The sequence below is a fragment of the Rhipicephalus microplus genome, chromosome 8 (genome assembly GCF_043290135.1).
Source record: "Rhipicephalus microplus isolate Deutch F79 chromosome 8, USDA_Rmic, whole genome shotgun sequence".
Classification (NCBI taxonomy): Eukaryota; Metazoa; Arthropoda; class Arachnida; order Ixodida; family Ixodidae; genus Rhipicephalus; species Rhipicephalus microplus.
This window is the reverse complement of record NC_134707.1, coordinates 435,728-459,581: the sequence shown is the minus strand read 5'-3', so window position 1 is coordinate 459,581 and position 23,854 is coordinate 435,728. Positions and strand designations below refer to the sequence as shown.

The 23,854-nt window shown below is 51.2% G+C and overlaps 1 protein-coding gene across 4 annotated transcripts in view; it reads left to right on the top strand.

The window, feature by feature from the left end:
- LOC119163924 (aldehyde dehydrogenase 1A1) overlaps positions 1-23,854 on the top strand; it is a 638,180-nt gene that overhangs the window by 235,763 nt on the left and 378,563 nt on the right. For all 4 annotated transcript variants that reach the window (XR_012885825.1, XM_075872625.1, XM_075872624.1 and 1 more), the window contains one exon: positions 17,823-18,760. Coding sequence is in view for 3 of the 4 variants with exons in the window: in XM_075872625.1 (XP_075728740.1) it covers positions 17,823-18,760 (938 nt within the window). In the remaining variant the exon portion in view is untranslated. The remainder of the gene's footprint in view (positions 1-17,822; positions 18,761-23,854) is intronic.

The following is a 23,854-nucleotide window of genomic DNA, read 5'->3' as shown; positions in this document are numbered from 1 at the left end:
CACTGTCCAGCTCGACAACTTCACCTCAGTACCGGTCCCGCAACGGCAACGTCCGTCGGCGCGACGAACCGTCACTCACACCGACACGTCTTCTGGTTGCGACCAGCACTCACAAGGGTGCCGGACTGGAGGCAGTTGCGCAGGTCCCAGGCATGTCCATTGCCCGACCTCATGACCGCATTCCTGGCTGGCGGCGTTGACGATGTGTAGAAGCCAGCCAGCCAGCCGTGGGTTACATCATTCCCGCTGCGTACGTTCCGAACACCCAAAAAAAGTGCAATTGGGAAAAGGGATGGGGCTTCAAGCCCCGCGCCCACGTGGTACGATGGTCAGTACTGCTAGCAAATACATCGGTGGCGGCCGAGACGCACATCAAAATAAAACAAAATCACTCTTCCTAACTCGTGCATCGCAAGATAAAAGAGTGAGAGAAGCAGAGTGCAACACCTTGACGCCAAGATCCACATAGTTGTGCCACGTGTGAAATGCGGCGCAGAGCCTTAGGCCTAATGAGTCACTTGACAACAACCTGCATCCACCGAGCATCCAGCCTAGGCGCAGAAGAGGCAGCCGCAAGGAGACATCCACTCTGCAAGGTGGCGTTATCGCTCGCCGCACACAGCAGCTTACCGAGCAATCAGCGTCCACCGTCCCGGACGGTGTCATGACGCCCCAGCATCGAGCCACAAAAAGACGAGACAGCAATGACGCCGGCTCCCTGAGTCTAAAAGAGATAAGAGAAGCTATTAAAAAAAATTGGACCATCCACAAGGCTTCCGTACTCACTCGCTCTGGGCCTGGTCTACAATCCACGTGCTCTGAGCTTTTCTCACGCCAGGATGCAGACTGCATGGATCTCACGACAACTGAATAACGTTCTTGGAGCAACACCAACAACGAAAAAAACCACTTGCGAGCAGAAAAAAAAAACTCAATGTACCGATAAGTTCAAACGCGTTACAACAACCGATCTAGTCGGTCTCAACACAGTACACCGTCGACGCTAGCAACGCAAGTCTCCCTAGGCCTACTCTTCTCCGGCTCAAACAAAAGCTTGTACTGAACCACGAAAACTGTCGTTCAATACTCTAAGAGCCCCATGTTAGGCGCTAGTGTGGAGTCCCGAGATGGCGAGAGCACCACCATGCTCTTGGAGTGAACGGACACAACAGACGCGGTCGAAACGAACCAAGCCAAACTATACACATTTATTTAACTACTTGTAAAAACGACGATATCGTCAGCCGAATTGCTATAACACCAATTGTGATCAACACGCTAGATAGCCTTACACAATACTAACACTCAACAACATGACAAACAAGATAGTGTCTCCAACGCCTGACTCAGCACAAGCCCCTCCCCCCCCCCCCCCCGGCAGACGGCCCGCGGTGCCGTGCACCGGGATCCAACTGCGAGAGACAACCGTTCGCTCTACCGCCCCACGCCAAAAGAGACTCGCTCAATTCTTGTGCGCCGCCACCTAGGCTTGCCGCCAGGCATCGGCGACGGTGCTCACGTTTCTTAACCATGATGATGATGGTGGCGATAAACGCTCACAAGCACAACGGCACCTGCCGCTGAATAGTTGTGACACCTAACGCGGCTTCTGCGCGATGCACGTGCGTCATGAGGTGCAAATAACTTAACAGGGGGTGTCAGCCCCCCGCAACCATTGCACATTCATCGAACTTAGGCTTTCGGCACCTTCGACAATGCAAGGACAGATGAAACAATGGGGCTCTAGTTAACGACCTCTTATGATCTATTATATCAGCCCTACTCAGAATTTAGCTCCATGGTTTCCCAAGATTAATTATTTTAATTTATATTTGGCAAAATATGGGAAGTTAGGCTACGTTACAGCCGGCTATCTGAACATCATGGCAGTAATGTACAAGGTTAACACAAAATACGGAAAATTAAGAGAAAAAGTAGCAAAAATAAGCAGAGGCACAATGTACATATATACACTATAGGTCTTATAACGTATCGATGAGCACAGTATATATGAGCATACTCTATATAGTTCACATATCAAGATCACATTACGGATATAGTCTGTACTAATAGAGGCAAGGTGTAATATGAACTAAATAACGTTAATTAAATTTGTGCCCATTAAACGATCACGGAGTGTGCTCACTGCGCGGTTTCGATTATCGTAGTGTGGCCACGGTCCAGGTACTTTCCAATCATAAATGGTCTGTTGAGTCGGTTCAAGTGATCACTGAGTACTGTGCATTGCTCATCACATTGCGGAAATTCTATAAGAGTATGCCGCTCTGACGCATCGGCATGATCACAGTGGTCGCAGTGTGGAGACGTTCTTCTTTTTATGAGGCATAAGAAGTGAGCTGTGTATGCAACACCTAATCGTAGATGGTGCAGTAGGGTGTCAAATAGTCTATCGATCTTTTGATTAGGTGGAAATTAGAGAGACCGATCTATTTGATATAGGTGTGAAAACATTGTATTTGGTCAAACCAAGCGTCCTTGCACAATTTGTAGCGCAGTTCGGAAAGAACTTTCGGGATTTCTGAGAAATGAACGGGCTCGGGTGTCAAGTGAACTTTTTTTGTGCTAATTAGCTAACTTGTCAGCGATTTTGTTTCATATCACTTACGTAACTTGGAAGCCACTGAAAACTGATCTCGTGGCTGTCCTAATAATTGATGGTAATTGTTTTTAAGAGTTCTTATGTTGTACTATCATCTATTTGAAAAGAAAAACCCTTAAATCTTTTATAGCGGTCTTTTGGAGCCAGAATACTTTATACAGTTTTGCCTTTGCTGGTTTTTAACAATGAATTCTGAAGCTTGTAATGTTGCAACAAGCTTCGCCGCTGAAGGCGCTGTTTTTCTAGAAAGTCTAAAATCTCTTGCTATTTTATATGCTGGTATATGAAAAGCCGCAGTTGAGCTTCCATTCTTTGCAGATAAATCCGTGAAAACAAGTAAAGTGGTCTCGATAATTGTACATTTTTGAAGCGTTAGAAATTCAACGTCAAGGTAGTGTATCGCGAATTTTTTTTCTGCCCCTTTCATGTCCAGAGTGACTGAAAGTGATGCAAGGTGCAAAGGAGGAAAGTCGTATTTGGGCGCAAGAAATATTTTTCTTGAAGTGCCACCTCATAAGCTTGCAAGGTGTCACCGATTCGCCCGTTTCTTTTGAACAGTTTTTCACGAAGCGGATTGGCATAATGTCTTTGCGAAAAGCGGAGAAAGTGGCGGCAAAGTTCTTGAATGCGAAGAACTTGAATTGGTGGTTCTCTCGCTGCTGCGATTACGAGACCATTGTGAGTTAAGTGTGCTAAGCCCAGACAAATACGATGACCGTGGGCTACGATGTTGTTTAGTTCACGTTCATTTATCTGAGACGTACTTTGTGTCACTGGTAATGCATATGCTACAGCTTGTCAAACAATAGCTCTATGAACCTTCAGAAGTGATTCCGATGTGCCACCTTATTTGGTCCCGGCAATACATAAGAGAACATTCGGTGTCCGGTTAACCCGCTCTTCAATGTTAGAAATATTAGGTGTGAAAATAAACATGCCAACTTACTGCAGCCAGTAAAAAGTCCATTAAATTTTAGTTATCGGGCTACTGACAGCGGTAATAATTATCTAACTTCTGCCCCCCTGACCGCTTAAATTATTTCCACAAGTGGTTCTCACGTGCCTTCGAGCACCTAATAAAAAATCATAAATATTAACTTTGAACACCCGGTATACTTCTGGAAGGTGCCTGACCTGAACGTTAAAGCTGCTATTTTCTTTGTTTTGTATTGCGGAACTTGTAAACAAGTCTCTAATACATATGGCTGCCTATTAGCGGCGTGCTTGATTTCCGCTCGAATAAACGGGAGCTTTTTTTCCTCCCCTACATACTGAAGCGCCCCAGCATGAGCCACGGTTCGAAGTAGCCCAATGCATAATAGAGCAGCGCTTCCGAATCGCCACAAATGTGTTGACGCCGCCGACAGTGCGGGACTTCACGGCGAGCTGCACCGAAGCACATGCTATCTCGATGTGAATATCTCGCGCGTGCAACGCTTCAAATGAATGGTGCTGCCAGGCGCATAACGATATCGATTACGCTTTCACATGCTGCAGTAGAGATCGATAAGTCTGGTCGCCCCGATTGTTGTGGCAGCGAATGTACCGTTGGCCCTGCGGGGAAGCACACACGCTAGAATATTTGGGCGTGTTGAACAGTGTAACACTTCGGCCTGCCAGTAGACGAAGCGCTCACAGTTTGTCCTGCAGACGTTTTACAACCACAGAAGGCCAGCTCTAAGCGAGAAGCGGTCATCTTGTCACATTTGCCTACGACGACAGACGTTGATGTATTACTTGCATCGTAAGTACTGCCCTTACTAGTATGATACTAATTATTCGCGTGCCAATTAGAAATATGTGATATGGCTTAATACTATTCAAGATATCTCTAATTGCACGCGAATAAGTGTTGCTGTTTAATTAAAATCTTACCAGTCAAGTCAGAACTGCTCAATAATATGTTATTTTACCACTACCTAATCAACATAAATAAAATCTTGTCCAAGTTGATGCGGCCTTCGTTTTGAAGCAGACCAGCCAGACTTAGCAGAAGACAGTATAGTTATCACAAGCTTGGCTCCGGCTTCGCGCAAGTATACAAGCTCACCAAATTTTGTATTGCTACATGCATAGGCGCCCATATCGGGTGTCGGCGGCCGAGCGTCTCATTATCCAAAGTGAGGTCGACAAAATTCTCGCCAAGGACATCATTGAGCCATCCTGCGTTCCTTGTCTTCTCCTGTAGTGTTAGTCAGCAATAAATATGGTGCATGGCGTTTTGGTGTTGATTATCGACATCTAAACAAAATTACCAAAAAAGACTTGTAGCCTCTGCCACGAATATATTATGTCCTTGATTGCCTCTATGGGTCACACTATTTTTCCCCCGTATACCTTCCTTCCGGCTACTGTCAAACAGAGGTAGATGAAATGGACCGCGAAAAGACAGCATTCATCACTCCCGATGGCCTATATCAGTTCAAGGGCATGCCCTTTGGCCTTTGTAAAGCTCCAGCCACCTTCGAATGCATGATGGGCTCCCTGCTCAGAGGATTCAAATGGGCCACTTGTTTGTGCTACTTAGACGACGACATCGTCTTTTCACCAACATTCGAAACTCATATGGAGCGCCTCTCAGCCATCTTAGGTATCTTCTGTCGTGCTGGCCTGCAGCTCAACGTGTCCTAATGTCACTTTGGATGCCATCAAATCACAGTACTTGACCTTTTAGTAGACGCCGACGGTGTACAACCAGACCCGGCAAAAATCAGCGCCGTAAAAAACTTTCCTGTACCACGATCTGCGAAGGATGTACGCAGCTTTATCGGACTATGCTCCTACTTTTGACGCTTTGTAAAAAAATTTGCGCACATAGCGAGGCCGCGTACGCAGCTCCCCAAGAAAGATGTCCTGTTTTCATGGGGCTCCGAACAAGCTTCTGCGTTCTCGACTCTTATTGCTCTTCTCGCAACTCCTCCGATTCTGGCACACCTCAACCCTGCTGCCCCTTCGGGAATCCGTACAGATGCAAGTGGACATTGCATTGGTGCAGTGCTGGCTCAGAAACAGCGTGGCCATGATTGCCTTATCGCATATGCCATCTGCCTCTTGTCCGCCCATGAACGTAACCATTCGATCACAGAGCGTGAGTGCTTGGCTCTCGTATGGGTGGTGGCGAAATTTCGACCTTACCTATATACGGACGCCCATTTTTGGTAGTTACCGACCACCACGCGCTCTGCTGGCTCAACTCTCTGAAAGATCCATGAGGCCGCCTTGGTCGCTGGGATTTGCGCCGGCAAGAGTTTTCCTATTCGATGGTCTACAAATCTGGCCGCCTACACCATGATGCCGATTGCCTCTCCCGGTACCCTGTCGATGGTTTTGAGGACATTGACGAGCCCACGGAGCACTCTAATTTGTCAGTGTCCGACTTCCTTAACGCGATCCAGTGCTGCTTGACATCATCAGCCGTACGGAATCCTTCCTAAATGATGCTTACGTCTTTTACTTTGTCATTCAAAAAGGTGTGCTATACCGCCGCAATTTTCGACCTGACAGGCCTGACCTTCTCAATGCTGTGCCTAAGCATTTGCGGCGCTGTGTTCTCACCGAACTTTATGACGCTCCAACCGCTGGACACCTTGCGTATCCCGCACGTACGAGTGCATCCGGCGCCGTTTCTTCTGACCAGGCCTTGCTCGCTCGGTATGCTGATACGTCGCAACGTGTGACTTATGCCAAAGTCGTAAAACACCGTCGCTGCGACCCGCTGGCCTTCTTCAACCAATCGACATACCCACGGAACTATTTTACCGTGTTGGGTTAGACCTGCTTGGTCTTTTTCCCACATAAATATTGGGAAACAAATGGATAGCCGTGATTACAGACTACGCTACACGCTACATTATTACGCGAGCTCTACCGACCAGCTGTGCAATCGACGTCGCTGACTTCTTGTACGGGACGTTATATTGATTCACGGTGCTCCGAGACAACTCCTCACAGACTGTGGCCGTACATTTCTATCCAAAATCATCGCCGACTTTCTGCGTTCTTGTTCCACGCAACACACACTGACAAGTGCTTACCACTCTCAAACAAACGCCTCACGGATTGATTTAACCGTATACATAGTCTCACGAACAAAACAAGACCTGCAGCCAGGAGTTCACTTGAACCAGAGCAACGAAGATGTTCTCTTCTTCTTCGCGCCCAAAAACGCGTAGAAACGCTCGTCCACTGCGATTTGCCAGTAGCCGCTACGCAAATCCATGGAGGAAAAATATTTAGCGTTGCGTATACGGTCCAACGAGTCATCTATCTGGGGTAGAGGATAGACGTCCTTTTTGGTGACCTTGTTCAGTTTACGGTAATCAACGCAAAAACGCAACGTACCATCCTTCTTCTTTACTAGCACAACTGGCGAAGCCCAGGGACTGGTCGATGGCTGAATGACGTCGTCCTGAAGCATCTGCTGGACTTGGTCACGTATAGCATCTTGCTCTTTTTGCGACACCCTATAGGCATGTTGTCGGATAGGTCTCTCAGTAGGTTCCGTGATGATACGATGTTGAGCAAGTGGTGTCTGTTTAACCTTTGACGTAGTGGCAAAGCAGTCTTGAAATGAGCCGAGTATACGCAAAAGGCTTTCTCGTTGAGCCGAAGGTAGTCTCTTGTTTACGTCGAGAGTGCTCACGAAGGCCTCGTCAGGGTGGCCATTCGATGAAAATGAAGCTAACGTAGATGGACCATCGGCATCGGCAAGTTCTTCACAATATGCAATGGCAGTGTGTCTCGTTAGGTGGTGATATTCGTCGCTGAAGTTCGTGACAAGCAGGTGAGCATGCCTATTGCTAGGCTGAATGATTCCTCGGGCAACACAGATTTGTTGTGAAATAAGGAGAGACAAATTGGCCTCTGCAATTACCGCGTCAGACAAGTCCTGTCCCAATTCTACTTTGACAAAGAGGCTGCTTCGAGGTGGGAGAGTCAGAGAATCGTCGGTAACACGGAGCGCTCTTTTCCGGAATTGCATACTGTCAGTTGCAGCGCAAAAAGGATCCTCGAACGACACAAGTAATTCACGGAGGTCGATGACGGCGCCGTATTCACGAAGGAAGTGCATTCCGAGAATGACTGGCCAAGAGCACACGCGCAATACGAGGAAAGAGCCCGCAAATGTTGACGTACGTATTCGAATGCGTGCCGTGCACATACCAATAGGCGTCACCAGATGGCCACCTGCCGTGCGCAACTGAGGTCCTTGCCAAGGCGTCGTAACCTTCCTCAGTTCAGATGCCAGTGTAGCGGCCGGAAATGTCGGCTGCCGGAGGCAGCGAGAAAGGAGACGTGAAGCAGGTTTGGAGTTGCAGGGCAAGACTGTTTATTTCCACTCCGTGCGAGTGACGAGAGCTCCCCTCGACGAGGGAGAGAATGAGGCACCCCCGCGTTCTTCTACAAGAAAGAGGAAAAGGGGGCCACCGAGCGAGCAGGCGTAGCATGCCGCCGGTCTAATCCCCGGAGCCGGCCCCGACAACACGTTGTTCCCCGAACACGGAGGAGGAGGAGCTGGCGCCGCGAGTAGGCGCGCTGTCGACGGCCGGCTGCAGACGGGATAGAAAGGAATGCGGTGGTGCTTAGCAGCTTCCGCTACAAAGGCTCCCCCCCTAGATTGCGGAGCTTTTAAAGAAGGACAGCAGTTACGGGCTGAATAGTGAAAGGTCACAGTCCAATGGTTAGCACTGAAATCGTACGTGAGAGGCTGCTTGAATGGAAACTTCAATATGAGCAGGCTTGGCGCGGTCAACGGCGACGACTTCTCGTTTCCCCCGCACGTCGATTGCGATGGTTTTGTTAGTACGTCCCAAAACTTTGAATGGGCCATCGTACGGCGGAGTAAGGGGCGGCTTCGTTGCGTCGTGTCGCACGAACACATGGGTAGCAGAGTCCATGTCAGGAAAAGTGAAAACTTTCCTGTTGCGGGCGATGCGAGGTGCTGTTGGCCTGAGTTGCGCGAGCCATGCGCGCAGCTTCTCGATGTGATCGGAGGCTGTTGGGGCGGAAGGTGTCTGGTCGGAGAAGAATTCTCCCGGGAGGCGCACTGTTGAGCCGTAGACCATTTCCGCTGCGCTGAAGCCGAGGTCTTCCTTCACCGTTGAGCGTAGGCCAAGAAGAACGAGCGGGAGCTTCTGCACCCAGTGCTGGCGGTCGAGTTTCGCTGCCAGTGCGGCTTTGAGTTGCCGGTGGAAGCGCTCAACCATTCCGTTGCTGGCGGGGTGGTAGGCGGTTGTATGCTGCAGCTTCGTGCCGAGGAGCGTTGAAAGTGCGGAAAAGAGGTTGCTCTGGAATTGCCGTCCCCGGTCAGTTGTTATGCGGGCGGGGCAGCCAAAGCGGGACACCCATGTTTGAATGAAGGCCTGCGCGACGGTCTCAGCTGATATGTCCGCAATTGGTATAGCTTCGGGCCACCGGCTGTACCTGTCGATGCATGTGAGCAGGTACCTAAATCCTTGGCAGGGCGGTAGTGGTCCCACGAGGTCAAGGTGAACGTGGTCAAACCGCGACTCAGGAGTCCGAAATTCCTGTAGTGCAGCCCGATTGTGGCGAGTCACTTTCACTTGCTGACACGTTTCACATGTCCGAGCCCATCGCCGCACGTCCGCGTTGACTCCGGGCCAAACGAAGCGTTGCGTTATCAGCCGCTGGGTGGCACGGACACCTGGGTGGCTGATGGAGTGGAAAGTGTTGAATACCACTCGGCGAAAGTTCAGTGGGACAAAAGGTCGTGGTGCTGCCTGGGAGGTATCGCAGGTTATCGTGCTCTGGACGTAGGGAAGTGCAACCTCCGAGAGCACGAGTGAAGATCCCCCTCCCTTCAGTCTTGTCAACTCGGGGTCGTCCCGCTGAGCTGCGGCCATAGCTTCGAAGTCCAGGACTTCTGTGCTGGAAGCATTGACGCGAGACAAGGCGTCAGCTGCTTCGTTTTCGACCCCGGGAACGTGGCGGATGTCTGTAGAAAACTCGGAGATGAATGAGAGCTGACGGATCTCTCGTTCTGAGTAGGAGGAACTGTTGTTTTTGAATACGTAGGTGAGGGGCTTGTGGTCTGTCAAGATGTAGAACTCACGGCCTTCGAGGAAGTAGCGGAAATGCTTAATGGAACAATATATTGCGAGCATCTCCCTTCCAAAAGTGCTGTACCGTGCTTCTGCAGGCTTCAGACGTTTCGAAAAGAAGCCCAGTGGCTTCCACTGGGCGCCCTCCTGTTGCTGCAGCACTGCTCCGACCGATGTGGAGGAAGCGTCCACCATGAGGCGTGTAGGAGCTTCAGGCCGTGGATGAATGAGAAGGGTAGCCGCGGCTAGCTCGTCCTTAGCTTTCTGGAAAGCGTTCTGGTGTTCGTCAGACCAACAAAATTCTGGTGCCTTTTGGTCGTCTCGGCGCAGCAGGTCGGTCAATGGCTGCAGCACTCGAGCACAAGACGGAATGAAGCGCCGGTGGAAGTTTAAGAGCCCGAGGAACTCCCTCAGCTTGCGAAAAGATGTTGGAGCTGGAAACTTCTTGACGGATTCCACCCTCGATTCCAATGGCATAATGCCTTCAGCAGTGATCTGGTGGCCGAGGAAGTTGAGCGCCTCTACTCCAAACACGCACTTTTGAGGTTTCAACATCAGACCGTGCTCATCCAAACGCTGAAAGAGCTGGCGGAGGTGCTCTTCGTGCTCCGCAGGCGTTCTGCTGGCCACCAAAATGTCATCCAGGTAGACAAAGATGAAAGGAAGACCCCGGGTGACCTCATCCATGAACCTTTGAAAGGTCTGTGCGGCATTTTTCAAGCCGTAGGGCATGCGGACAAACTCAAACAGGCCGAACGGAGTTGTTATGGCTGTTTTTGGTATGTCCTGCGGTTCGACGGGGATTTGGTGGTATGCCGCTACAAGGTCGATCTTGCTGTATATTTTCGTACCTGCCAGCCGCGCGCTGAAATCGTGAATGTGTGGCAGAGGATACTGGTCCGGCGTTGTCGATGCGTTCAAGGCTCTGTAATCACCACACGGGCGCCAATCGTCGTCCTTAGGCACCATGTGTAGCGGCGATGAATAGTTGCTAGACGAAGGGCGAACAATTCCCAGCTGCAGCATATGCTCGAACTCCCTGCGTGCAGCTTGAAGCCTTTTGCTGGACAGCCGTCGTGGCCGGGCGGTGACTGGCGGCCCGGTGGTGACGATGTGGTGAGTCACGTTATGTTTCACCGGCTGTTCCGTGTTGCGGGGCTTGGTGAGCGAGGGGAATTCGGCCAGGACGTGGTGGTAGGCTGATACTGGCTGGAAGGCGCAGATGCCAGATGAGCAGATGTTTGACTCCAAACCACGTACTTTGAGGGATGTGTTGTTATCCTTGAGGCAACGGTCACGTACGCTCACATCCAGGTTGAAGTGGCTGAGAAAATCTGCTCCGAGTATGGCGAAATTAACCTCCGCCACCACGAAGACCCAGCGAAACAGGCGCCTGAGTCCGACGTCTATTGTCAGCGAGCGGAAGCCGTACGTAGCGATGGCAGTGTTGTTCACTGCCTGCAGCGACGATGTGTTCTTGCTACGTCGGCGATCCTCGGGGGTTGCCGGGACAATAGAGATTTCGGCTCCCGTGTCGACTAGCAGGCGCGAGTTGCTTACGCGGTCGACTACGAAAAACAGGCGGCTGGGTGGAGGGCCGATGTCGTAAGCCGCCGTTAACGACTGGCCGGAGCGTTTCCCGGAAACGAGCAAGGTTGAGTGCAGCGGCTAGCACCCGTGCCGAAACGACGGTGGTACCAGCAAACTCCGTCCTGTGTATCTCGTGCATGGCTTCTCTGGGAAGAGCTTGGGTGTCTTGAAGGAGATCGGTTGCGTCGTTGCTCGTCCTGTTGGGGAGCGCCAGATAGCACAAGTTTCTGCATGGTCTCGGTAAGGTGTTGCAGTTTCTCCTCAAGGCGCGACAGTCGATCTGGTTGCTCATGTGTTCTTGCAGCAGCTATGGGCGCAAAGGTTGGAGTTGAGTATTCCGTGATGCGATCGGCAAGTTGCGCTAGTCGATCAAGGGACGTCTCATTTGAACCCGCGAGAACCACGCGCACCGACTGGGGGAGCCGTTGCAGGAAAAGTTCACGAAGAAGTGGGAGCTGGCCGTCCTGACGCGCGTGCACACCGAGTAGTTGCCGCATACGGTGCAGCAGTTCGGAAGGTCGTTGGTCGCCCAGCTCTTCGCGACACAAGAGCTGCTGCAGTCTGCTTTCTTCAGGCGCCTCGAGGCGGTCCAGCACCGTCTTTTTGAGGGTGTCATATTCTTCTTGCGCGGGGGGTGAAACCAAAATGTCGTCGATAGCGTCGGCGATTTCGGGGGGCAGGGCTGCGACGACGTGAAGGTATTTTGTCGACTGCGAGGTGATGTGCCGGAGTTGAAAACGGGCCTCCACTTGGCTGAACCAAACTCTTGGATTTTTCGGCCAAAAATTTGGTAGCTTCAGTTCTGTGGCGATGACCGCAGGCGTGGAGGCAGCAGCGTTGTCGTCGGAGCTCATCGCGGCGTGTTCGTTGAAGCGTTCGGGTCACCAATTTTGTAGCGGCCGGAAATGTCGGCTGCCGGAGGCAGCGAGAAAGGAGACGTGAAGCAGGTTTGGAGTTGCAGGGCAAGACTGTTTATTTCCACTCCGTGCGAGTGACGAGAGCTCCCCTCGACGAGGGAGAGAATGAGGCACCCCCGCGTTCTTCTACAAGAAAGAGGAAAAGGGGGCCACCGAGCGAGCAGGCGTAGCATGCCGCCGGTCTAATCCCCGGAGCCGGCCCCGACAACACGTTGTTCCCCGAACACGGAGGAGGAGGAGCTGGCGCCGCGAGTAGGCGCGCTGTCGACGGCCGGCTGCAGACGGGATAGAAAAGAATGCGGTGGTGCTTAGCAGCTTCCGCTACACCAGTGTTGCGCTCATTACGGAATAGTCGGCACCGGTGTCGACGAGGGCGTTAACAGCATGATTGTCGACGAAGACGGCAATTTTGGCAGAAACAATCTTTTTGCTGTCGGAGAACACTGCAAAACCGGAATCGCCCTCGTCTGGTCGTTGCGTCGAAGGAGGGTCTTTTACAGTTCGCCGGGCCGCGACTTCACCCCCAGAAGTCGCCGTTCCTAGTTTCCCCTGCGGGGACTTGGTGACCGGCTCCTGAAAGGAGTAGAAGACGATGAGGGCAAACTGGGTGACGTAGAACGGCGAGGCGATGGTGATGCCATCGCCTTGGCTGGTGGTGCCGAATAGTCGAAGGAGTACGTTGGCCCGTGAGATCGGCTTCAATTTCGCGGGGGCGCTCACCGTAGCGCGGGCATTGAGCATCAGGGTGGAAGCCGCGGAGACCTAGTTGCCGGTATTGACAGTTCCGGTATACGTGACCCGCTTCGCCACAGTGATAGCAGAGCGGATGGTTATCCGAGGTGCGCCACGTGCTTGCCTTGCTACCACTTTGTCTTGAGAGGGACGGCGGTTAGGTGGGTGGGCTCGAAAACCTTGAGCCGAGAGGTGGGCTTGAAACAGTGTCGTGGAATGGCTGCATAGCCTGGTACTTTGGCCGCATAGCAGTATCTGTAGCCGGTGGCGCAGGGGATCGCAATGCCGCTGCGTATGTCAGGACTGGGGCCTCGGGAATCGGCGGTGCGATTGGGGCTAGAGGTGTGACGGCCTGCCGGACTTCTTGTCTGATTACATCCGCGAGGGCTGACACGGGTGGATGGGATCCCACTGCCTGCAACTGTCGCAATTCGTCCCGAACGATACTTCGAATAATGTCTGCGAGGGTCTGTCTCTCGCTGTCAGAGCCGATAGAGCATGTGGTGGCCGGGATCTGGCGTTCGTATTGTGACGACCGCTGCTGCAGCGTACGTTCCATCGTAGCTGCCTCACTGATGAACTGGCCGACTGTCGTCGGTGGATTGCGCACGAGCCTAGCGAAAAGCTGTTCTTTTAATCCGCGCATCAAATGGCGCACCTTCTTTTCCTCAGGCATGGCAGGGTCCGCGCGCTTGAAGAGTCGAAGCATGTCCTCGACAAACATGGATACACGTTCGTTCGGCCGTTGGTTTCTGCTGGATATGGCTTGTTCGGCCCTCTCCTTCCTTTCGGTGTTGCGATAGGCGTCACGGAGCTGTCGGCTAAACTCTTGCCATGTTGCAAAGGAGCCCTCGTGGTTCTCGTACCACGTCTTCGCAGAATCCTCCAAGTAGAAATAAACTCGGCGCAGCTTGCGAACATCGTCCCATTCGTTGATACTGGCAACCCGTTCAAAGTGGTCTAGCCAGTCGTCAACATCCTCGAAGATGTCTCCATGGAACGGCTTTGGTGTCTGTGGCACGTGAAAAACATGGGCGAGAAGCGAATCATGGCCATCGCTGGTTTGGACCGCCTGGCTTGTCATCGCAGTTGCCATCTTTCTGGGTGTCGATGCTAAGGGACCAAATTCAGGGGGTAACCCACGCAGGCGGCGGCTGATTCTTGCTCTGGGAGATGTAGCTGTCTCCACGATGGCCGACACAGCCGAAGTACACGTACCCAGCGTCTCCACCAGTAATGTCACGAACAAAACAAGACCTGCAGCCAGGAGTTCACTTGAACCAGAGCAACGAAGATGTTCTCTTCTTCTTCGCGCCCAAAAACGCGTATGAGCCACAATGGCTCGTTCATCAATGGTGGCAATATATACTCTATATGCTCGCTATGTACGTGTCGCCCAACCGAGACTGGGACCTTGCCTAAAGCGTGAGACAGACGTGCGATTTTCCGTGCAATGCGGCGTGCGGCATCGCATGGTGCGGCGTGCCGCATGCGACGTTTAGGGACACACGAGGGCAAAGGAGCTATCAGCGGCAGGCTCCGCCCCCATGCGGCGCCTCGGCATGCAGGGTCGAACGACTTGGTATCCTCGTAATGAGGCTCAAAACAAACAACATTGCACAGTCACGCTTCGTTCTAGAAAAATAATTAATAAATCGCATTCGTGAACGACAAGCACGCCGTAACCACGGCAAAAGCTGGTTATTCACGACTCCGACAGGTAGGCGTAGCATCGCGGGCGCCGGCCGTCGTCAGCAAATCCACGCTCGCACCGCTCCATCAACTCGCCTGGAGCTTTGGACCATGGGTGATGGGAGCGGCGACAGGGAGATGGTGCCGCTAGCATCGTGACGCCACTCGTAAGCTCGCGCTGTCATTGGCTGCTGCCATGCTGCCATGCTGCGGTGCGATGCTGCGATGAAAATATCTGGCTGGTTTGATGCTCGCAGCACCTGCTATGCGGCGGTGCGACGCGATGATACGTCACGTAACGACACCACTCCGGCAGTCGCACCGCACGCCGAATCGCAGAGAAAATCGCACGTCTGTCCCGCGCTTTACTACGCAACTTTCGGATATAATTCATCCCATCACGACACAGCTGGCTTTTCGCCGTTCTACTTATAGTACGGAAGAGAGCCTACTTTACTACTGGACACAGCCATCTCAGCTCATACCTCGTCCACCACGAGTATGCCAGCAATGCGATTGCGCGAGTCGAATGAGCCCGTCAGGTCGCCCGCGCTCGGCTTATGGCGTCGCAAACCAACCTATGCCGTCGGTACGATGCGGAACATAGAGACGTACATTTCGCTCCCGGTACTCTCGTTTTACTATGATCCACTCATCGTCGGCTGGGCCTGTCAGAAAAATTTTTGTCTCATTACACGGGGCCTTACTGTGTACTGCGTCAAGTAACACCTGTCACCTATGAGATCAGCCCCATCTATCCATCATCATCAGCTGTGCGGTCCAGTGATATTGCACACGTCTCGCGGATCGAGCCCTACAAGAATGCGTCACATAACGACCTTTAAAGCACCAGGATGGTGCCTCCGCCGCCGGGGGTTATGCTAGGTGCCAGTGCACGGAGATGAGGAAGACAAAGTAGATAGACTGGCGCGAGATGATCCCTGCGGCTGGCGCTGCTCGCTTAACCGGCTGTAAATATATCTGTGACTACTCCTCCCAGTCGTTCTCCTTCTCGTAACAATATGAAAGTAGCGTCCACCGCATGAAACGCTTGACAGTCATATCGGCACCATGACAGTCACGAGTTGAACTGGGGCCTTCTCAGAATCAGCGAGTTTGTACCCGAGTTCACGTCTCAATCAGTTTGATTATGGCTGTGAAGGCGCTGGAGAGGGTTGAGATTGTGGGAGAGATTCGAGCCGTGGAACTAAAACGTATAGAATACTCTCTATCTTATTGAAGCGTTCAGCAATTTGCGTAAAGCCTAAATCAACCTTTTGTTTGAGTTCCCGGTGTTCTTTCCGAATTTTTTGACTGGTGCTTTTAAAATCATCCTCCGATGACTCGGGTTGCTCTGTCCTTTTCTTTTTTGCTGGCTGTGAAGAGGAATCTATAATATCGGTCCCTGACTCGGCTGCCATATCAGGCTCTATGACAGAGGGGGAGATGGATAGGGGTGGAGAAGACGCGGGTGGGGTAGCTGTAAGTGTACTTAAACGTTCCAACACCAGAGCCAACTGTTGCTTTAACTCTTGATTCTCTCGCATTAGACGTTCGATAGTCTCTTGAGTTTTAGAATTTTCTTTAGCGTCAGAGAGCATACAACAGGAGCAGGAGGCTTGCTTTGCCCAGCTCACCTTTTCAGGCTTGGTGCTGAAGTCGCAGCTTTGTGATGCACTTCGTCCAGGGCTTTTGCCTTTGCTGCCACGGTTTCGTCCAGGACTCCTGCTTCTGCTGCTACGGTTTCGTCCAGGACTCTTGCTTCTGCTGCTACGATTTCTATCGTCGATGCTTGATAAAAAACTCCTTCACGAGCTGGAACTCGGGCTGCTCCTGCTGGTGCTCTTATTGCGGCCTTTGTCGTGGCCGAGAGAGACGGCTGAAGCCACGCTGAAAGCGTTGCTTGCATGCCCTGTCACCTGTCTTGTGAGCGTCCCCACAGATGACGCACTGCGGGGTGCAGGGATAGTCTTCCGGGTGTTTCTGTCCGCAGCGTGAGCAAGTGAGGCGATTTGGCAAAGGACACACATCTCGTCGGTGGCCGACTTGTCTGCAGTTTAGGCACGCTTCCACCTGCGGTCGAAAGTTGAAAACGGCGCAGAGGATGCCAAACATTTTGACTGACGGAGGAAGTTCCTCAGCCATGAAGTGAATGAGCACTGAGCGTGAGGTACGCCCCATGTCCCTTGCTTGGACCGTAGCCGAGCACCGTATAAGCACTCTACCTCCGCGGCGTGGTAACTTTTTTGCATCTTTTGATATAGTTCTGGCGGCAGACGATGTCCTGGTGGGCTCGCTCGTTCCCAGGCGGCAGCGTGAGTCACTTGGCTTCCCACCAGATTCGTGCCCCGTCCAGGGTCCAAGCGAAACGTGTCAGAGATGTCCCGCTCTTTATTATGTTGAATGCGGTTGAGCCTATTCTTACTACCCTGAAAAGGCGACAGGCTGCATGCGAGTCTATGACGAGGATGCGCGGCACGTGTTCTCCTGTTCGCCATTCCTATGGCGACTATCCCTTCACATTATCTTCTGGCTGGTGTGGATGTAGCTGTTATTTCTCTGACCAGGGACACGAGCACCACATCTCTTGTATTACGCGCGTTCTCTATTTCCTCATTTTCGGTCTTCGCCTGTATTTTTCGTAGTGAAGCCCCACTATCTCGTCTTCTCTATTTACTGTATTCCGGATGCACGTTTTTGGGTGTGGTATTTACGTGTATCATTGCTCTCAAGAGACGGTGGTACACGTTGCGATCTCTTAAATTCTTCATAGTGACCGAGTGTTGTGAGAAATGTTCAACCAGTATATGTTTCACTTGTGTGTATGGTAAGCTTTTTAATGCAGTTTGGTCGCACCCTCTCGTGCCCTGATTACTGACAAAGTTCTGCGCGCACGCAAGTGGCACGTACCAGCTGCGCTATTTGATTCAAGCCGCAATACGTGAAGTGATATGCTTCGAGAAGGTCTTAACAGATTGATTGCTTTCCGAGTGGCGTTTGTGCCTGTACAGGGTAGATAATCTCTCGGGCAAAATGTTACACCGAATATTAACAGCCTAAAGTCATTTGCCGGGAGCTTCGCACGGGTGTGTTTGTAACGGAGAGGGCATTGCCAGTTTCAACCAAATGCAGCATCGTTTTTTTTTCAGAATTAGTAAGTGTTTAGTGTTATGAATGTAAGTGCCAGAAAGTTCGCTGTTTTTCTTGCAGGCAGACAGGAGAAGATGCGTGACCGATGGGAAGCAGGCCGGAAAAAGGAGGACACGGGCTCGCTCATGATGAAGCAGTTGTGGAAGTGCGGGATGCTGAGCCGTCTGTTCGGATGTCTCTTCATACAGAATTTTTGTGACCGATCACTCACGAGGGGCAAAGTTCGCATAATGAGTGCGTACACTTTCTACTCTGCAGTGTGGATACTGTTCAGCACATCACTGTCGGCCGTGTTCATATTTAAGGTGTTTCTGTCGTCCGAGATAGCACACTCCTTCACCAAGTCCCTCATTTTTATATTGAACAACGTGGTGACCGTCAAGATCGTTCTAAACTTCACCTGCATGACACTGGGCTCATCCAGGCTGCTGCGGTTCCTGCGTGACTCGGAAGCCTACGAGAAATCCGCGTCTTTCGAGAACGCCGACAGCCGAAGCGTTCGCATCCGAAAGGTAGCCAGCTTGGCGGTGCTCGTGGTCGTGTACGGCCTGGGCATGACCATCTACGCGGGCAGCACGACGCAGCAGGACAGCAGCATGCGCGTGCCCGTCCTGGTGTGCAGCTCTTTCACGCTGTTCGTCTTCCTTTTCTATGACTCCCTGGCCTACGTGGTCCTCAGCTCGTGCTCGGCTGTCTTGGCCGAGTACCTGCGCGCGGAGCTGGCTACCCTGCGCAGCTGCAGGACGCCTTGGCACGTGGAACAGGTCCGGCTCAGGTTTTCCCTCATCAAGAAACTCAAGCTCTCGCTCAATCAAGTTTGGCACCCGGCTCTGGCTGTTTGGGCAGCGTGTCTCATACTGGTGCTGTGCGTATCCCTTTACGCTATTTTCGACGGCGACATCGGGCAGCCAGAAGTTTGGCTGGCCCTGGCATACTCAGCTTACGCCTCAATGAGTTTCGCGGACGTCGCTATCTCAAGCCAGTGCCTGAGCGATTTGGTAAGTTTTTTTTTTTTTCGTTTAGAGGGACGGGAAACAGTTTAGACGGGTAGGCTCCAGAACAGTATTGTCATTAGTGTAATCGCAATGTATTGTGTTGTGATAGTTGTATTTTGTACGTGCTGTGAATATTTTACGCTTAGAAACTTTAACCGTGCGTGCTGTGTTTTAAATACCTCTAAAAGGTAAAGATTAGCCGGCGCCTACGTTGTGCCCCAACATCTTCTTACATCACGTCAATACAGTAATTGTCAATACAGTTCGTAGGTTAATTATGTGTAGAATGAGAGTCAAGAATTCATGCTTCAGCTTCGCGCTGATACGTCAACACGTCAGTGACGTAACAGATTTCAGTTTTGTGTGTTTTGGCTACATTGGTTGAATAGAGTTTTCTTAAACTAACAGCGTTAAGGCTCCAGAACAAAATAATTACCGATGAAGAAATGCCTCCACCTCCCCGAATGGAATCGAAAGAAAATGCAAATGCATTACTTGCAAAAAGAGACGGTACCGTTGCCGTCACACGCTCGCCTTCACCGATTTCTGCCATCGCCTTGAGAGGCGCCCAGCGAGCGAACGGTGAGGCGCGAGTGGACGGTGAGTGGGGCACAAGAAGGAGAGAAAGCGAATGACTAGAAAACTAGCGGCGAAGCACTGCAACTACCCTCTCCTACACTCTCTCGCGCCACATGCTCTGGTTGCTAGGCGCGAAGATGATAAGCGCGCCTGCCCGCAGGTGTTGCTATGGGAGAGAGAATGAGAGCGGAAAAATAACACCTGCCGGCACGTGGACACCACCGTGGACAACGCCGGATATCTGACATAGCCTGACTAAGAAATGCATTCGCATTTAAAAATTGCCCTAGCAGCGCCGAAAAGTTATACAACGTCATGGGAGGCCAACTAGTGCGGGGACTTCAGGACGGCGTATTCTATTCCCGCATTTTCTATGTCAGTTGTCGGTGTCGAGGTTAGCCCACCGCCTTCGCGCGGGCTTGGCCTCCTCTTTCTCCGTTCACATCTCCCGACATGACTCCCCCCCCCCCCATTGTCTGCTGTGCTGAGAGAGCGAGGAGTGACGCTTAACCCCTCTCACAATGTAGCGGATGTCGACTGTGGCGCCGCGCGCAGGGTCTCCCGAGAGGTGTCGCGCGCACGCGTCGGGAGTGAGAGAGACCTCTCCAAGGACGACATGGGGGTAATCACGCCTTTATTTTTTGTCCGTCGGCTCCCTTTGTTTGGGGCTCGTTCAGACTTTGCCAACAGCGCCTCGTGTCCGCGGTGAACGCTTACCTTATGTCGCCCTTCTTCCGAACGCTAGGCCGAAGAGCTGTACAGTGTCTTAGTGCGTGGTCAAACTGCGCCGACCCGTATCTCTCCGAAGCCAACGCGAGCGCCTTTTCCCTCGCTCGAGCAACCACGCCTTTGTCCCAGTGTCTCTGTGAGTCACTTTTACCTCGGCAACGAGCTCGTGGCACCACTGTGTTCTACTTCTCGCCCGTTGCGTGGATAAGCCCATTTTCGTTCCCGCCGCGCCTTTGCAACGGGCTTTGTACTGCGTTTTAGTGTTGCTGCAGGCAATAAAGTGTTGCGACCGTGAGCAGTATCGTGTTTTCGCCAGGGCGATGGTTAACGCGTGCCCTGCGGCTCGCTAAGACCTGAGCCACGCTAGTGGCCTTAATCCTTCGGGGTACGTGTCACTACACACTAAATACCATATTCACGTGGGGTGAGGGGCGATATTTGCACTTGATGTGTACAATGACAGGCAAAATCTTTTTGCACCGCAATCAAACAATTGCACTAAGCGTACGGGCGTTGTTTGAACGTGCTAGTTTTCTGTGCGCATGTCATAAAGCTAAATGTTATACATCTAATGGATGAAATGTTTATACCATCCTTGCGTCACTTCAGTTCACGTCGTGCCCCTTATCTGTACACATGGCGAGTAGATATAGCAGCAGTTGCAGTTCAGCGATTTTGACTTCTTTATCGCAAACGGGCTTCTTTGCGTTCCATCGATGTGTGATCTGCTGCGAGGCGCGGCAGCTCTTCACATGCAGCACACATTTGGCCTCGAGTACGGTCTTGTACTGCAGGGGTTGTGTGGAACCGACGTTTCGACAAGTGTACTTGTCCGAACATAACATCTGTTCTAGCTCTGAGTCCTCTTGTCGAAAGGTCGACTCGACGCAACCCCTGTTTACAGATGTTTGACCTCGAGCTTTCATCTTATCCTTCCTATCGTTTTTTTTATTTTGTACAGCAGGGGGTGTTTGAGCTGTGGTTTTTATAAACACGCGTTATAAACGAGGCACAAGCAACGCTCACTCGAGAAAGTGTTATGGAACAGGAGCTTTGCCTTCTGGACAAACGCCTCAACCAGCTTCACACAAGGCCACCGACTCCTCCGTCCCTCTGCTATTTTAATGATTGCAAAGGCAGTGAGCATAAGATACAGGAAGTCGCGCTAGAAATAGTGGATAAATACAAATGTTTGGGCGTATGGATAAACAACGGGGCTGAGTATCTACGGGAGCACGAAAGGGACCTACACTCTAAAAAAATATCGAGTAAAAAGGGTGTCTTTTTGTCTCGCAACAATAATCGTCATCAGGCTTGCGTGCGCTTCCTTTCTTGAAAACTCGGCGCTGGCCACTTTCTTATCGAGAATGCAATGTAACCCTTATAATGGGCATGTCGATCGTGACCGGAATGTACCGGGCGCGGGCGATAGCGCAAGGATGGAACGCAATATAGATGACGATTATTGTTGTGGGACAAAAGGACACCCTTCTTACTCGCTCTTTTTTTAGAGTGTAATGACTAAGGGTAACAGAATGCAGCTGTAATGAAAAATAGGGCTCGGGTGGAACTACAATAGTATGTTGTGAGAGGGATTCGGAAAGGTGTCATGGTCCCTGGTTTGACGTTTGGTAATGCGATCTTGCGCTTGAAATCAGAGGTTCAAGAGAGATTGGAAATTAAACAACGTTGCATAGGTAGACTTGCTTTGGAAGCACACGGGAATATCCCAAATCAGGGGGTACAGGGTGACATGGGATGAACATCGTTTGAGTGCAGGGAAGCTAGCAGCAAGATGGAATTCGAGGAGTTATTGAGATAAATAGGAGAGTAAAGGTGAAGGTAAGAGAAGGACATGTGAAGATTGGAATGCTTATGAAATCATCTCTGGAGACCTATCGAGCGTTTAAGCAGGAAATTGCACAATATCTACGATAATTCTCGGGGTAGTTCTCTGCTCTTCGAGTCTAGAACGGGAGTATTGCGGACCAAGACGTACCGAGCCAAATACGAAGGCATAGACATGTAGTGTAGTGCGCGCGGAAAGGAGGAAGAAACGGCTGAACATTTGAGAATATTCTGTAAAGGTCTCTACTGTAAAGTCCAAAATAATGGCGCAGAATTTTTCAAAGCATTGTAGTTTTGAGACAGTGAACGAAAAATAGACATTAAACGGGTAAAATTACCAGGTAGAGGCAAACTGATTGGTTGCTACAATCAAGGTGCAAGTGAAATTCAATCCTTAAGCACATAGTGACATTACATAGTGAGCCACCACCAGATCTAAAGGGCACAGCCAAATCCATTCACCCACTCATCAGTCCGTCCGTCCACCCGCCCGTTTGTCTGTCCGTCCATCTATTCATCCACCCGTCCGTCCCTCCGTCCGTCCTTTCGTCTGTACGTCCACCCATCCACCCGTTCATTCGTTCGTCCATCCATTCATCTATCCAATCTCGGCGTTCCTCCGAAATTCACCCGCATTGACCATTCATTTGATGTCATCAATAGACATCGAAGTGACCTCACAAACCTTGGCGACTTAATCATAGAGACTTCATCACGTGAGGATGCTTACATCTCACGTGCTGATGCTGTTTGAAAAAGATTGAAGATAACGACGGTGTGCTTGCCTTGAATTAGCGCGCTACAGCAGCAACCCATGAAGTCGGGCTGCGGTTTATTGTAAATAAATCCCTATTGCTACTCAACGGGAGACTCGATTTTTTTTAATTGGTGCCGAAAACCATCGGGACAGAAGAACTCTGTCAATGAACCCAATGTAACCGGCTCCCCGCTTACGGATTCGACTGACCGACTTACAGCTGCTCAACGCGCCGATGAAACATAGAAGCTCTCAAACTGAAGCGTAAATATGAGTGAGCCCAATTAACATGCGTTATAAACGAGGCAGAGGCAACGCTCACCTAAGAAAGTGTTATGGAAGAGGAGCTCTGTGTTCTAAACAAACGCCTCAACCAGCTTCGCACCGACTTGAAGACCACTGACTCCGACATCATCCCTCTGCTTTCAACCACGGAAACAGAGGCAGAGTTTGACTTGGTTATGGAATACAACGATGCAGCCACAACCACGTCAGCGAAGCTGAAGTATACGCCAACGTAAAGATTCTGAGAACCATGCACTACCGGCAACACCTACAGAACCGGTGTCACGCACGCCCCAGGCCGCCATCCAACTTGCGAAAATCGACCTCATGAAGTTCGATGGTCAACCTTCAGTGTGGACGCCTTTTTGGGAGCAGTTTAGTCAACTGATGCACAACAACGATGGGCTCACTGGCCGTAGACCGGTTCGCACATCTACGTTCGGTTCTGACCGGTTACGTAGCATCGGCTATCGCTGGACTTCCAGCAACTGCAAGCTGCTATTCAGAAGCCCTGGGCATTTTAAAACAACGCTTCACTAAGACCGACGTCATCATTAAGGCTCACATGCAGCGACTCATCGCCATGCAACCCTATCTTCAAGGACTTTGATGCGTTTATGACGTGGTCCAAACCTAGACGCGTGCCCTCAAGGCTCTCGCCGTATCAGAGGACAATCACGCCGCGATGTTCTACCCCATCCTGCTCAAGTTGCTTCCTCGCGATATCGTCCTCGACTTCAAGAAGACCGTCGCACGCCAACGCACAGAGCATCCAGAGTGGAACACCCAGAAACAGAAGGCGAGGATTTAGTCTTTACTGATTTTGATTCGAACGAAAATAGAAGCTCTAGAGCAAACAGCCCTACACGTTTCTGTAATAGAGGACGCATTGAAGAGCA